This window comes from Teleopsis dalmanni, chromosome 2 (genome assembly GCF_002237135.1).
Source record: "Teleopsis dalmanni isolate 2A chromosome 2, ASM223713v2, whole genome shotgun sequence".
Classification (NCBI taxonomy): Eukaryota; Metazoa; Arthropoda; class Insecta; order Diptera; family Diopsidae; genus Teleopsis; species Teleopsis dalmanni.
Window position 1 is genome coordinate 169,178,376 of NC_051847.1, and position 17,946 is coordinate 169,196,321.

The 17,946-nt window shown below is 29.2% G+C and overlaps 1 protein-coding gene across 1 annotated transcript in view; it reads left to right on the forward strand.

The window, feature by feature from the left end:
* The window catches only part of LOC119685423 (octopamine receptor beta-2R), a 28,630-nt gene extending 11,242 nt beyond the window's left edge, over window positions 1-17,388 (forward strand). Inside the window, exons 2-6 of the mRNA XM_038099693.1 lie at window positions 2,527-2,625; window positions 10,986-11,084; window positions 12,737-13,101; window positions 13,805-13,982; window positions 16,730-17,388. Of these exons, the coding sequence (XP_037955621.1) occupies window positions 2,527-2,625; window positions 10,986-11,084; window positions 12,737-13,101; window positions 13,805-13,982; window positions 16,730-17,051 (1,063 nt within the window). The 3' untranslated portion in view covers window positions 17,052-17,388. The remainder of the gene's footprint in view (window positions 1-2,526; window positions 2,626-10,985; window positions 11,085-12,736; window positions 13,102-13,804; window positions 13,983-16,729) is intronic.
* Window positions 17,389-17,946: the final 558 nt, after the last annotated feature.

Consider the following 17,946-nt stretch of genomic DNA (forward strand, 5'->3'; position numbering starts at 1 on the left):
AGATTTTTAGTCATTTATAATGTTTATGAAATAAAATAAATTGTGAATTATTAAAAATTTTTTTAAAAGTATAAATCACAATTTGTTAATTTTTTGTAAATTTGTAATTGCTAAATACTTTACCAATTACTTTTAGAGCATATACAACCAATATTGATATTTTTACCTAATTATTAGTATTAAAATCCAAATTAAGAATTTATGAATATAATTTATAATATTTTTAATGCCAAATATTTTTCCTTTTCGTAATTTAGTGATTCAATGTTTAATTTTGTTCATACATACACACGTAATTTAGTATAAGGGTAAAATTACTTTCAATTACTTGTATAGCGTAATGTAATTTTATTATTATTTTTTATAGCATGTTCAGTACAATTTGTATGCATAGAACTCAACCTGTTCACAAAGATTTACAACAAGGTTTTACCATAGTTGACAATTTTTAGCTATAGTAGACCACCTCTGTTGTTTTTCATTTCGCTGCTCCCATTCCATTGTACTTCGCTAAAACCTAGTACTTCGAAGCGCAAACGATGCAGAGTTGCCCCCGCAAGCTGTGCAGAGTTGCCTTTCTGATATAATGTAGGCTCATATTCCTAATGAGGTCCTTTTTCTTTTCCGTTCCGTTCCGTTCCATCTTTTCCTAATCTACCATGTTAGGAGTTCGATTAATACTATTTCTTGTGAGTAGTCGAATCGATGAAAGCTTTAGCAGATGCAGGTGATTAGCCTACAGTTACCAAGTTTGGTGCCAGGATACAGACAACACAAATTTTAATGTTCTTGGATATATGTTACTATATAGGGGATCTGGCAACATCATATATTGCTGAACTGCCAAACAAAAAATTATATAAAGTCAGTAAGAAAGAAGACGCGCTAATAAAAAAGAAAATAACTGACGAAGACAAAACACAGTTTGTTACTTATTGTAGAACCATTTATATATTGAATATAATATTGAAATATTAATTAATAAATCCTTTCTATTATAATAATTTTTTATCACTGTATTTACAAGTACAGAATAAAAAAATTATTTTTAACAGTAATTATATTCATTGGTGAACCGAGTCAAAACATTTGGTGCCATGAAGAAATTGCGCTTATCTTTAATAATGGTTTTTATTAGGAAACATGGTTCTTTTACTATAATTGACTTTTAAAATCGAATTTAATAATCGAATCATTTAATAAGTTTTAGCATTAAAGTAGTAATACAAAGATTGATATCTCAGTTTCGAGTGGAGTCGAAATTTTAAGTATACAGCAAACAAATAATTTATTATAATAATGGTACAAAGATTGATGTCTCAGTTTTGGTTAGAATCGAAGGACAACAAAGACTATATTTTAACCATAGACTGAATACTAATTTCAACAAATAATTTATTATAATAATGGTACAAAGATTGATGTCTCAGTTTCGGTTAGAATCGAAGGACAACAAAGATTATATTTTAACCATAGACCAAATACTAATTTCAACAAATAAATTATTATATTGACTACAAAATTTATTATAATTAATATTAATGCTTTTAATCTAAACTCTTAAAATCTCAAATATTATTTCTGTGTTTTTAATTACACAATAAACATTTTATCTTATTTATTTTTATTGTAGTTAATAAAAAAAATTTGAAATTAAACATTTCGCACCAAAGAAGTCCCTACCAAATAAATCCAAACCAAGTCAAAAAATATGATAATTTAATTTCTGACACTTTTGTGAACCGTCTTCATTTGTACAAAATTTATCACAAAATATTTTTTGATTAGTCAAAGAACTGATATTAATGAAGTACAACCAGAATATCACTTTATTTTCCTCAAGAGTGCACTTTGCATTATTCGCAAAAAAAAATACAGAATAAAAAATTATTAAATTCACTTGTTTGTTGACGTTGACGCTATTTAACAAAACGTAAAAAATCATTTTAAATGTCATCAAAAAGTTTCGTCTCATTTTCATAATTTAAATGCAAATTTGTGTTACACTTGACTTTTAACTTATCGCGCGGCACTTCCTACTACGTGCAAGTATTCCGGGCCCTTAACTATCTAGCGCTGCTAATGTTTTCAGAGACGAGTTGGCAAAGCTGATACCTTTTATAATCTAATGAAGACGATTCATAATTCGCTTGCTTTCCGACTCCTACGTGCCGCATTAAGACAAAATAGAGCATTTTGAATAGTTAAACGCCTTTTCGTTCAGCTTTCTTTCACAGAATGGTCTGGTGAATGGTCTGGTGAATGGTCTGGTTCCACTCAAACCATTCACGACCCATTCACAGTCATGCCATGATTTCCAGCAGTAAGAAATCAACGTTAGAATTGCAAACACTTTTTACACTTTATTTTATTTAAAATTTTTCTCTCGCATATATATATCATCGTTGTCGTTGTTGTCGTTGTTGTTTCTGGTATTGTTGCTGTTGTTGCTACATTTTAAATATTTTTCTCATTTACCTCTACGACTTTATTTTCATCTTTATTTCTTTCTTTGTTTCTTTCCAGAATCATAACCAACTATTTCGTAGTCTCGCTAGCCATGGCTGATATTATGGTCGCTATTATGGCCATGACATTTAACTTTAGTGTGCAAGTAACTGGGCGGTAAGTAAAAAACTTGAAATTTATTTCAGAAATAATATGGAGAAAAAAATTTAAAGGTTTTGTTTGTTGCTGGTAGTGCATGAAATATGAATTCCAAAAAACCAAATTGAAAAACCGTTTAAAGATATATATATATACATATACTTTTTTCACATTTAAATAAATGAAATGCTGTGAGAGTGCAGTGAATGCAACTGCAATTTCGCACATGGCAGCGGTAGCATGTGTTCATTTGCAAACTTTATGCACCTCTGAGCACGTTCATTAGTACGTGTGTGACGCTGCGGCCAAGTATGAAATCTACAGAAAAAGAAACACTTGAATATGAATTTTTTCCTCCAAAGGACGAAAACTTTAAGAAGACTCCTCACAGTTTGCTTCTACAAAGATGCACAGCACTATTATTGTTGTTGCTGTTATTTTTAGTGCTGTTGCATTTGTTGGCAACATCAACTACAATACTGTGACTGTTGCCAGAACCAAAGTCTTGTTCTGTGCAGTCTTATGACTACTATGACTTTCACTTGCCATGCATTTTAATGCTTTTATTTATGCATTTGCATACGCAAACCGAAAGATATGCAACTAAATGCAAACGTCTCCTTCAACACAATGCAAATTGCAAATGAGCTCAGAAATTGCGTTTACGAGCAGAAAAAGTTGCACTAAAAAGTGTGTATGGGTAAGGGAATCTGAAGTGCGAGTTCATACATACTATACATATATCACATAATATATTTAAAGATACATTTAATATGGTATACTATACACACTCAAGTATATAGGTATATACTGCTCTGAGTATGTGCAAGCTCAAAGTGCTTAACAAATTCAAAATAAATTTATAAATTGTACTAGATTAGTTTGTGTGAAATTCTTAAAATTTTCGTGGAAAATATACGGCAATATAAAACAGAGCTAAGGAATTTCCTTGAATTTTCTTGAAATTTACGCGAAGTAGTAAAAATAGTGATTTATGCAAGTACCCTCGTTTACCTTTATAGTCCATAACTTTAAATGGTATTTGTTATTTCTGGTTCAGTTGTAGTGTTTGCAGTAACACTACTAGTAAATAAATTTACAACAATTAACGAAAGTTCCACCAAAAATAATAATGCGGAAATAAGTATCGTGAACACACTAATAAAATAAGGGGAATCCCATTAGTTCGCGAAACGGAGCGGTGATATTGTTTTGGAAAAATGTTTCTAAATTCCATGTAACATATACTTTTAATTAATTTTAATGGATTTATATATTATTTAATAAGTTATCACTTATCAAACTAATAAGCTTCTAATAAGATAAAGCTTCGCTTTCTTATAATGATAAAGAATAGGGTTTCGAATAGTAAAAAAAGGACAAACACAAAAATTTAGTTAATTTATTGAAATTTTTCTGACCCTATAACGCTATTTTGTATATTGTCAAATACTCATCATCAGTGGTATTATGAAATATTCGAATTTCTTAATTAGTTTATAGTCCGTACATAGATATATTATATTTTATTATAGAAAATTGATTTATATCCTTGTATCATCATATTATATATTTTTATTAGTTTGAATTTATTTATCTTATATTATATTAATTTATCTTATATAATTTAATTTTATTTTCTTTTATTCTAATTTTTTTAACTTCGTTTATTATATTTCATCAAATTACAGTTTCCATTTCTCTTATTTCATATTCTTTTAACTTTTTTAATTTTATTTTCTTATATACATATTCCTTTATATTATTTTATTTTATTTCACATTCTATATATATATATTATACATTATATATAATTATTGTATATTATTATTATATGTATATACATATATATATTTTATTATTTTATATATATATATAATTATATATTGTTTTTCTTTATTATATTATATTTTCATTAAAATTATTATTTTTGTATTTTTTTTTATTTTATTATATTTAAGTATGATCATATTTATCATGAAATATTTTGTCAGTTGATTTAATTTTTTTACTTTATTTTATTTCATTATATTTTCTATATTTATAAATTTCGTTTTTTCCTATTTCATTTTGCTTTAATCTATTTCATATTATTTATTTAAATTTTTTTATATATAATATTTTCTAGTAATGTATATTAAAATATTTATTTAATATATTAGTAGTTGACTTATTTACTATTACTTTATTATTACGTTATTATAGCATACCTTCTTCAAAAAATTCGTTTGTATGATTTATCTTATTTTCTCTTAATTAGTTAATTAGGTTAAATTAGCTTTAAGTTAAAGTAGTTTACTGTTTTCTATTCAATTTATTCTTTTTTCACATGATTTAATAAAATAATGTTCTTTTTTATTTTTATTTTTTAATTATCTTGATTCTTTTTTCAAATTATTTAATTCTGTATTAATTTAAATTCATTTTATTTTCCTTTATATTAATTTTCCCTTTTTTAATTCCGTCTTAAATAATATTATTTTATTTTTTTATCACAATGCAGTTTATTTCTTTTTAAAAATAAATATTTATTTTTATTCATTTATTTCCATTTTACATTCTTCTATTTTATTAAAAGCTATATTATTTTTATTTTAATTTATTTTGTTTTATTTTATTTTATTTTATTTTATTTTATTTTTTCTTATTTATTTTCTTTTATTCTATTTTATTCTATTTTACTTTATTTTATTTTAATTTAATTTATCTTTTTTATTTTATTTAATTTTATTTTATTTTAATTTAATTTATCTTATTTATTTCATTTTATTTTATTTTATTTTATTTTATTTTATTTTATTTTATTTTATTTTATTTTATTTTATTTTATTTATTTTATTTTTTTTTATTTTATTTTATTTTATTTTATTTTATTTTATTTTAATTTTATTTTATTTTATTTTATTTTATTTTATTTTATTTTATTTTATTTTATTTTCTTTTCTTTTATTTTATTTTATTTTATTTTATTTTATTTTATTTTATTTTATTTCAAATTTCATCACATATTATTTTTTTAATAAAACTTTATTAATCTCATTTGAAATACTGGATATTACACATTATACAAGTAAAATGTTACAATGAATTGTGCTCCAATGGAGTACAATTCCAACTTCTACGTCCTCATATAGATGCTATATTTCTTTTCATTAACAAGTTTTCTCACTACGTCGCTTTTGTCTAATATCGCGGTTTTTAAGATTAGCTTATGTTATGTATATATTAGTATATGTTATGTGGTATCTCACTCAGATCGGTTTTAAGACTTTTGGGACTAATCTAGTTGCTAACATTTTTATTGATAAAATGAGAATACTTTCCATTTGATACTTTTATTAGAATTTTATCGCAAAAGATAGGTTTTTAATACGTGTGGCTGAGTATGTGATGTGGATATTTCAATTGAGGGATACTATTATATCAAAAAATATTAAAACAAACTAAAATGCCCATATTAATTCTTTAATTGAATTTTGGTTCCAGGCTGTTTTAACTTTCATATTCTGAAGTACTGAAAATACAGGATAATTTTCATGTCTCTATTTCTGCTACAATCAAGTAGTAATAAAATTATATATTACATTAATTATATTTACTCACAATTTGAAAGGATCTATCAGTTTAAATGAAATAATTTTATATTATTTTGTTTCAATGGCTTTAAAACTTCTGTCTCTTTTGTTTTAGTTTTACATTAAATTTTGTTTATATAAATTTTATTTCAAAAATAAGAAAGAGAATTAAACTGAAAATAATAATTCCATAAAGATATTTTAATTAATGTTTTAAATGTTTTTTTAGGTGTTATTTTTATTTTTAATACAAAGTCTCAATAAGCGCAAATTTTTGTGGAAGTAATTGAAAATTGCCTCAAAGAACAAAGGAATTCTATAATATGGAATACCAATCCATAGTCCCCTTAAGTCTGATTAATTTTTCCTATTTGACTATTCTGGCATGACCGCTCCAAAACGTAGCGAGGCAAAAGAGCATGTAAAATGAATTAAAACTTTTTATCAGCTCAGCCCTTGCAATGGTGGCTTAGTTCTCCTTCCCGCACTGCACCTTGCATTGCAAAGGGACTGGTGGGACTATTGGTAAATGTGTGAAACAAACTATTCGGTTTTTATTTTGGTTTTTCAATTTTTAATGGCTTACACGGATTAAACACGCCAAAATAAAGTTTTAAATTTAGGTTTTTGTTTTTTATTTTAAATTTTTCTATTTTTATTTTTTATTTTTATTTTCACTGCAGACAAGCAATTTTTTGATTATGTGCTAAAGCATTTTATTTGTGCGGTAAAGTTTTTCCACTTGTTTTCGACTATTTCATTTAATGTTTACATTTGCCACGTAGTTGCCATATCACTTTTTTAAGGATATTAGCTCGCTTATCCTTTGCTCCTCGCTCCTTTTGCCGCCTCTTCTCGTCGAGTAAATGGGTTTTGTGCACAAAGTCGTCTAACGAATTTATGATTTTTAACTCAACTCTGCTGCAGGCGCCGTGCAATAAAAACGTTTAATTACCAAAGACTTTTAGCAAAAGCAAATTAAACTGGCAAATAGGTTGAAGGACTATTTAAATGTTTTCATTGCTGAGCAAATGAAGTTGTTCTGCTATTTAATACTCTTTTATATACATATTATTAAAGCATGCGAGATGTAGTTTATTTAATTTAAGATTTTAATTTTGTTCATGAATGCATATAATTAGTTTTACGTTTCAAATAATTTTACATAAAATAATTTATATTTGTATTTGTTTTAATATTTGCACTAGAGTTTTTAAATATATCTAGATTAAATTGTAAAATAAGTTTTTGAGTAATTATATACGTAATATTGCAAACTAGATAACATTTTCATGATCATAAATGTAGTTTTTCTTTAAATTAACAGTTTATGTTAATACTACTTAGTCTGTTAACTTATTTGTTCACTGTTAACCTTTTTATGCATGTTAACTTATTTCTTGTCTGTTAAGCTATATCTGCCTGTTAACTTAGTTCTGCGGTTAACTTACTTATGCCTGTTAACTTATTTCTAGCTGTTAACTTATTTCTATATGTTGACTTACTTCTGCCTGTTAATCTTTTCTTATCTATTAACTTATTTATTCGTTAAGATATATGTATAATATGTATGTTACTTACTTACTTACTTAAATGGCCATAACAACCCGTTACCCAGTTTCAGACTAATGCGGTATGATTCTTTTGGTGAATCTGCTGCGTATGTACCTTATTGGCCTCGTTGATCAAGTGCGATTAGTGCTTGCTCGACTTGATCACCCCACCAGAGACATGGTCTACTTCTTCCAATTCTTTCTCCAACTACAGCTCCAAGCATATTTCTTTTCCCATTCTTACGCCTTAACTAAGCCCTTGGATATTAATTCATTGAAGTATAGTATATCAATATCGTCATGTTATTTAATTTTAATATTTATTCAATTGCATGATTATATGATCTTTCTTTTTTTAACGAAATGTAAAGCAATCGAAAGCGTAAACAGTATGAGACTTTAACCCATTAAAATCACCCCCTGTCCGACGTTTTACAATCTCTGGATCACCGATTTGGTATGTCGTCAAGAGCCCGCCGAGAGCACGAAATTCAAACATTACTTTTTCGTCATCAATTCATTAACTACATTTTCAGCCTTTGTGTTTTCATTTGTCGTCCTTCCAATTGTGCCACATTTTAGCTGTTATTTTTGGGAACATCCTTCTCGCTTATGCGAACTGTTTACGGTGCCGCATAATTTCGTTTCAAACGTTTTCACCGACTTCCATTTAAAACTGCTTGAACACATTTCATGCTCAATGTTGCTAGAACTCATAGAGTCTCCATTAGTAGGTCTCGTTCTCCTTAAAGCTGTCGCAACGAAAAACTACATGATCTATGCTTTCAGCGACGTTGTGGCAGCTTGGGTAGTTTGGACTATCTACCAGTTGAATTCTCTAAAGATATTCTAAAAAGCCTGCATGGCCTCTCAATATTTGAGTCAGGTTGTAGTCCACTTCACATAGTTTTCTTATCACCCATTCTTTAATGTTGAGAATGAGTGCATAGGTCTAGCGTCCCTTAGAGGACTGGCGCCATCTTTGCTGCTATTCTCTAAGTGATATGAGCATTCGACAGATCTGACATATTCTAAGTAGCGATGAAATTACGTGACGTATGAGTTTCCCTTCACACATAATGGTGTAAATGGGTTTTTTTTTGACAAATCCTTAATATATGGCAAAGATTAAGTTTGTCAGAATTTTTGTAACGCTGCTTGATGAGTTGAGTTTACATACCCAAGCCCGATTATCCGGTTTTCGATTTCAGTTTAAACTGATCTTCGTAGTTTTTAGTCGTATGCTATTTGAATGCAACTTTGTGCACATAATTTATTATAAACAATAATAAGCAATGTATTTATATTTCATGAATACTGGATTTTATACTATTTAGAATTTAATTTTAATTACCTAAATTGCCAATTACTTAAAGATTTTCGAGATTATCTAGATTATATTCATATTTCTTGTAAGAAAAACAATTAAACTCAGCATAATTCTTGCAAACAATACCTTAAGCAATCTTCTAACTTATCAACAACTAAACTTCGATGTAATTAATTACAAAATCCAATAAATATATTTTGCGAATAAACCATATAAAGTTACTTTAACGTTAATTGTTGCATTTACTGTAATTCTCACTTGATATCCTTAATAATAAAAAAAATATTTATTTTTGTTAATGATTTTTATACGAAAATGCCTGAAGAAATTTGATAATTTAATGATAAATTTGGAAAATAAATTACTGAAGTTCATTGTGAGTATAAAAGACAAAACACGATAACCAATTTTATTTAAAGTCTAAACGCACCTGCCTCTAATGCAACATAATTATTTAAAAATAAAACTCAAGCAAATGAACTATTGTTTGAGGTTGGCAACAGTGCAGAATGGGAAAAATGAGGGGAAAAACAAACCTCAACCACACAACACTTAAAGTAAATTGGTTTTTCATATCCTTTTTGTGAGCAAAAAATAAACTCGAGAACTTTTAAAATGGTTTTTAATGAATAAAAGTTTTGCGTACCAAAGCAAGATAAGTGGGAATTATAAATATGTACCTCCTACCATTAACCACAAAACAATTTTTATCCTTTTTCAAAAATAATGTTATTTTAAAGTTTTTTTTCTTAATTAGGATGCGATTTTATCGGCTAAGCAAAGAGCAGCAAAAAAGCAGCAAAAACGCAGGCAAGAGTAGCAAAAATAAAACCCAACAACTTGTAACTTTATGCATTAGGAAAAACTTTTGCCTCAGCTGAAGTGAACTTATTACTGCAAGGTTTCATATTTTTTACTCCGCTTCTCAGATATATTTTCCAAACAATATCATAATCATTTCATTTAGTAACTTTTCACTCGCAGGCAAATTTCGCAGCACCCCTCGATGTTCTCAGAGCCACATTTCCATAGTGCCAGAGTGCCACAGTGCCACAGTGCCCCATTGGCTCATTGCATAATCAACAGTGCCAATTTATAAAAAGTAATGAATAAAATAGGACAGTATCAGTTGGGCCAGGTGCCATACCTCATTTGCCTAACAAAAGTTTTGCAAACTTCCTTCGAACATCGACGACGAAAAAATAGGCAAAATGTCGCCAAATCCTGCGCTGTTAATAAATTTCGCCTAAAAAGCTATGAGCTCGTAATGTGCAAACAAAAAGGAAAAAAAATAGTAAAAATAAAGGAAAAAAGTAACAAGAAATAAATAAATTGACATAATTTAAAATGAGTTTTAATTGGGTCACAGTGGGTAGTGTGAGTAATGGGCTTGATTGGTGGGTGTGCCAACAGCCCTGTGCCTTGTGCCTTTTATCCTGCGAAATGTGCTCCATGCTCCATGCTCTATGCCTAGACTAAAGTGCCACTTTTCGATTTTGCTCTGCTGCTTTGCAATTTGGAAATCATTATTTGCACTTTCAGCCATGAAAGACTGCAGAAATCAATGCGAGGCACAACTTTCAATGCATTTGCAAATCGTGCCTGTTGCCAAAAACGATTCGAATAATTTTCCATTCGAAAGAATGTTGTCGAAAGTTTACATTTGGGAATCAAGTTTTTATCCAATAAAAAAAAGAAATTGTAAGCCTATTTAATGGAGTCTCAGCCTTTTAAGGTTTTAAGGTAAAACATACTTTTAGGTTCTTTAAATTTTAAAAGCTCTTATCTGCGACTAATGTGATTTTGAGTAATGTAAATTGATACTAATGGATTCAAAAATTATTTTTTATGTAATATTATAAATAAAATTATATAGTTTTTACAATTTTATATAAATTTTATTTGTTTTCTTCATTGCAGTTGGCTATTTAGTCCTTTCTTGTGTGATTTATGGAACAGTTTGGATGTTTACTTCTCAACAGCGAGCATATTGCACTTGTGCTGCATATCAGTGGATAGGTAATTTGCAAATTTTAATAAAAAAAATTTGTTTTAATATATTAAAATAAATAAATATATATATATATCTTGAACCATTATTATTATGATAATGGTCTGGTTATTTTATTATGATGTTTTAAAAATATTTATCTATTGAATCTCAACTTATTGTTACTATTATTTGAAAAGAGATACTGCTCTGCGACCTAAAGGATCTATACCACCTCTTAGTCGGATTAGAGTGTTTCCCCAAGTCCCAATTAATAAAAAACAATAAGCGTTTTAGGTTGTAAGTCCCTAAAAGCATTTTAGATTATGATAGTCCTGGTAGCCTTTCCCAATAAGGCTCCCTTTCTTTTGAAATTCTACTTACTTTGCTAATATTGCGTTAATAACTTTTCCATTTTTTTTATTTAATGAAAGAGGAAATAATAGCCAAATGATGCAATGTCTGTTTTAAAACTTATGGATGCATTAAAACTTCCTGATTAAATTCCTTTAATTTCTTTTGAGTCATCAAAGATGTATGTGGTCTGATATTGTCATAATGGAACAAAACTCCTTTTTAATTATCTAATTCTTATTATTTTTATTGAATGTAACATTTCATCTGTAGAGATACCTTGCACTTAGCTGGAGTGGCTTGTAATAGACAATTCTCATCCAATCCCGTTCAAACACTTGACATAACCTCAAACTTATTTGCAGTCAATATAGACTTTGAAGTCGTTTATGGAGGGTCCTTTGAACATAACATTTGCATTAGTTATTCTCATATTTTATATATTTTTCATTCTCCCTAAGGATTCGCTTTAAAAATAGTTCAATTTTGTTGGATTTTAGTACAGGCAATTCGGTCAATCAAATTGTCTTTACGCAGTCAACTCCTTATGATGGTGTAGACTGTGATGTGGTTGATGTATAGTGCACTCACTACCTCCTAACAGCTTGTATCTCGAATTAGCTTTGAAAGGGCTAATTAATCTATGTTAAAAAAAACACATAAAGTTTTTAAATTAGTCGATAGTTCGAATACAGTTCAAAGCAATCTTCAGGGTATTGAAGGCATTATCCAAAGTTTTTTGATATACTTTTCAACTAAAATTTTATAAACTGAAAATTAATTAATTTTTATAAAGTTTATATTTTTTTTGATTACTGAAGACTAATGACTATAGTCGAAATATTGATAGCAATTAAATATATTTTTTTAAAATTTATTTAAAAAATTTATATGTTATTTATCATTGATCAACTAGTTCATTTAAAAAATCTATAAATAAAATTTGGTCAATAAAACAATAAATTATCTAATAATACCATATATAATATTAAATGATATAATTTATATATATAATAATTTGTAATTTATGCATTAATATGCAAATGAGACTTAAACTAACATATTTAATTATTTTATTTTATTTCATTTTAACTCAAGACATCACCTTATCATGCATCTTGAAAAAAATTACAATCCAAATTAATTTCATACAAACTTCACACTCATTCATTCATCAGAATGAAAGAATTTACATTCTCACATTGAGAAATTTTCCATTTAATCAGATTGCAGTACATCTGTACCATTTGCGCTTTTCAATGATTTTCATCAACTTTGCAAACTTATCTCTGTTAGAATTCAAACACATTCTACTTCACTTTTGCAGATACTATGCCATTGTAAAGCCGCTCAAGTATCCGATTAGCATGACAAAGCGCGTCGTTGGTATCATGATACTAAACACATGGATATCACCAGCACTGCTGTCCTTTCTGCCCATATTTATTGGTTGGTATACGACCGAGGATCACAAGCGATTCGTCGAGGCGCATAAAGACCGCTGCGAGTTCATTGTGAATAAGCCATACTGCATCGTTTCCAGTTCGATTTCGTTCTGGATACCTTGCACCATTATGATATTCACGTACTTGGCCATATTCCATGAAGCGAATCGACAAGAGAAACAACTGATGATGCGTCAAGGCAACGCTATGCTGATGCATAGGCAATCAGTGGGTGTGAGCGCAGGCGGTAAGCTAAATAATAAAATAAATCCAAAAAGGAATAAAAATAGAAATGACAAGAAATGCCAACATGTGATAAAAATTAAGAAAGTTTTTTGCTAAAACAGCCTGTACAGTATATATAGAAAAAACACAATGGATTTGCTAAATGCGCATTGAAAGGCAGGTGCAAAAAGTTAAATGACGCTTAACAAAAAAGTGCCATTGTTTTGTTTCTGGCCATGTGTGCCAGGTACATGGAACGCATATGTTTTACTAAAGTTGGTTAATGTGCAAACTTTGACATGTTAAGCATTTCCATACACGCACTTCCAAGCCAAAAGCAATGCAATTTGTATTTTGTGTATCCGTCGAAAAGCATTAAAGTTCAAACATTCAACGGCATACGTGGCGTATGAGTGATTTTTTGAGCTCACCTTTAGAAGAATCATGTCTGTCATACCAAACTTAACATATGCGATGTTAAGCAAAGAAGTTTTTTATTGTAGATAAAATGAATGGTATAAAAAACATTTCTTTAAGTGTTTTATTGTCAAAAAAAAAAAAAAATAAGAAAGCAAAAATTAATTGAACTCTTTTTGCACTTTTGCACCTGCCTTCGACGGCTGTTCATTTAAGAACTCTCACTGTTTGGTTCCTTATTAATTAAGACAATGGCTGAACCATTGTACCAATGTACTAAATAACTTTTTTATGCTAATTTTCTGCAGGCGAAGCGTTAAGCGGTTCCGGTTCATCAAAAACTTTAACTTTGCATGAAGTCGAGCAGGATCATACGCCCACTAAGGATAAACATTTAATCAAAATGAAACGAGAACACAAGGCTGCAAGAACTTTAGGTATAATAATGGGCACTTTTATAGTTTGTTGGCTGCCATTCTTTCTGTGGTAAGTTTGTGGATTTAAAACAATTTTCTATACCAACAAAAAAATATATAAAAAATCACCTTAAGGTATGTTATGTGTAGCAATCAGTTTTTCAGTTTTTACTCTCTTGCGGCTGTCGACCGAAATATATTGTATTACAGAAATCTCTACAACAAAAGCATTTCCACAGAAATGCATTTTAAAATATTTTTTAATATTAAAATTTGCCATAGCTGCAATTTAATACTTTATTTTGCACAATTTGGCTGCCTGAAGTTAGGTAATTTCATGCACTTGATGGGGTACTTAGCCAGTAGCAGTTGTTTTTTGTGTAACTCAAAACGTTTGAAAACTGAGCTCCACTATTTTGAGATACTTTTAATTAAAAAATAATTATTTTTTGTTTCAATTAAGCTACCATAAACTAAAGTAATTTTATGATCCTTGTTAAAATATTTGTATATGGTATTTAACTGAAAGTTGATGTGGCAAACCATAGAGGTGTCATCAAAAGCTATTGATATCAAATGAAAAGCTTAAACTTTAGTTTAAGCTGTAAGGAATTATAATGAAAGGATTAATTTACTTAGTTTAGAATACATTAGTAGTATTCAATTTCAAAAAAACTTTCAACAAACTTCCAAAAACTTTTTCACATATTTTTGACCTTTAAATGTTAACCAATATTTAAGTTTATACAAAGTATGCCAACTTACGAAACTAAAGGTTAACTGAATTATTTTAAAATAATTTTTAAAATACTTTGAAAGTACATAGATATTTAAAACAGACATTAAGGAAATTAATTTTATATAAGTAACATTTATTCTTTTGCTTTAAAACTTTTATTACTTCGCTAAAAAAGTAGAAAAAACTTTGAAGAACAACCAAATGTTTCCACATATCCATGAGCTTCGATATTTCTAAAATATTCTAAACAATGATTCTAATAACAGTTATTCTTCGTACAGTTAAGAAAGATATATATATAGAAGTATATATATCATAATTAAAATACTGCAATAGTTTTTTATGTCAGATTTATGCCGTATATTATGATTGTATCAATATATACATAAATATTAAAGTAATACTTACTAACCTACTTAGTTGACCATTATAGACGTGAACTATCATTAGCAGCGTCCGGTAGCCGCCGCCAGTCAGCCTGGTTACTCGCTCGCTGTCGATAGTACCGAGTGCCTCTATATTATTAATCATTTGCCTATAATCATCCTGCCATGATGAAACGTTGGCGATTTTATAGCAAAATCGAGTTTTGGCTCGATTGGTTGAAGCACCATCAGTCATTAAATTGTGGTAAAAAAGACATTGCTGCGCGACAAGTGCAAAACTCAAACTAAAAGTCCAGGGAATAGGACTCGCTATACGCATTATTAGTTCATTAGTCAGCAGTTACTCAGTTTAGACCAGTAGTCCTATCTAGTAGTCCCAAGTGGAGCCTGTACGCAGTATTGAAAACGACAATAATTGTGCTGGCATTTTCCAAATTGAATCAGACAGTATTCTGTTAGAATTAAGTATTCGTTTTCAGGGGCACACGGTTCCTATATTTGCTTAAATAGTTTCAATAAATATTATTACCACCACTACCATTTCTAAAGGTACACTATTAAGTCTATCTTACCGACTCCTAAAGTAGATAAAAGAATTACTGTTTAGATAACAGATTCAACTTATCTTGCATTACACACTTAAATAAGACTAATTTGAAATATTTACCAAATGAGTGCTGCTCTGTACGCTCATGCCCCATTGATGCAAGGGGGTCTGACAGTCAGATAAGGGTAGGTCTGGGGAGTACGGCCGGTATGGAAGGATGTCCCATCCAAGCGATTTCAAAGTGTATTTTTCCTGTTTTACTGTCATGTGCCGCGCATTGAAGTGTGACAAAATCATTTTGCCATATGTTTTGGTCATCTTTCGATCTACACTTTTTTAGCGGACTTTAAAAGTTTTAATGCACAATACCGTTCTGATCTCATCAGACACAAATCATGGACTTTTTCGGTACCAATTCAACCTTGGTGTTAAGAGATCCACCTCATCAGGTTAAAATCACGATTTTTTCGTGATATCTCTATCTTTCGTACCTTGTCGCAATTTGACACAATAATAATTCTCTTATGTGGTGTTAAAGAACAATTTGACAACTGACTGTGACTCCATTTACACTGAGCATAAAATTCGATTTAATCACTGGACGATCAAATAAAAACGCTAATTTTTAGCTTCATTGTACTTGATTGTGGTTCAATGTCAGAGGATTAAAATGACTTATGACAAATGAATACATTGCATACTTTTCGCTCACGCCATCTATTAGTTAACTCACAAAAAACATGCATATACCTGGTATTAGGTTTAAAAAAATATGATAACTTAATTTAAAATCCTTAATATTATTAATAATAATATTTATATAATAATAAAATATTATAAAAACACTGAACTTGGTTTACGACGTAGACCCAAATTATCTATTTTAAATAAATATCACGAAAATTTTTGTTTATAATTAACAAATAAATTTATTGTTTTTATTCACATATTGATATCAATTTTATATTATTTATTTTAATGTATTATTTTATACTTTATATTTAATATTATTATATTATTACTATTATTATTATCGAGTATAATAAAGTGATACTCTTTAATTACTAAGATAATGCATTAATATAACCAAAGTTTAATATATATATAACATCCAGTCATTAACCTTTGTTTTAATCTCTCCTTAGGTACACAATTACAACTTTATGCGATGAATGCAGAGTTCCAGATATTGTTGTTGCAATATTATTTTGGATTGGGTATTTTAATTCAACACTAAATCCACTCATCTACGCATATTTCAACCGTGATTTCCGGGAAGCATTTCGCAATACTTTGCAATGCATTTTCTGCACTTGGTGGCGGGATCGTCACCTACCTCTCGATATCGATATCCGACGCTCCAGTTTGCGTTATGACACACGTGCTAAAAGTGTTTATTCGGAAAGTTACCTCAATGCAAATCATCCGAACCAGCGGCGTACCAGTCAGCTTGTCGAGAGTTTATAATCCAGGGAGGATGTGCTGCTGGCACCAGCGCCCGCAACAAAGCACATGCAAATTCGCACTGCACCCACAACGCCAACGCACCGACTAACAGCGCCCGACAATGCCACACTTACGGACGGAATGAACGATAGCTGCTCAGATGGCGTGGAACAGATACAAATTGAAATACCTCTGGAATATGTTAATAAATGGCACAAGAACAATAGCAACAATAGCAGCATCAACAGTAATAAACGCAACACAACACTCGTTTAATCGATAAAACACTGCAGGACAAAAACAAAACAGAAAACCCAACACGATTTGTTATTGTAAATTTTAAGTCGTGTAAACCAAGAAGAGGAAGACAAAAAAACAATTCAAATTTTTAATTATTTTTTACATAAAAAAAAATGCAAAAAATGTTAAATGCATTAATTTGCAAATTAAAACTCTTAAAACTCTTGCAAATTATAAATGAGTGAGCATGTAAGTGTTTGTACGTTTGTATATTTGTATAGATGTATAGGTGTAAATATTTGTAAGCTTCGCGCATTCATTTTACTTAATACATACACGTAAACATTTTAAGTCTATATCGCACATACACACACACACACACATGTGCTCACACCGTACGGGGCTCAATGCAGGTGCATTTTTATAAGGACAACGTGTCTGAATTGGTGACACTTCAGTTTCTGAATTAATAAAATTTTATGCACATTTGTATGCTGAATTATTAAAACAAATAAGGCAAAAAAAGCACAGATACAATATATGAGGCTGTACATACATATGCATATGTGTGTGAATGTGTTGTGTTGTGCATAGTATATCATGCATACATGGAGTATGCAGCGATTTGTTGTTTTCTTTTTTCACTACTAAACACCATTTATTATGAAAGCAGGAG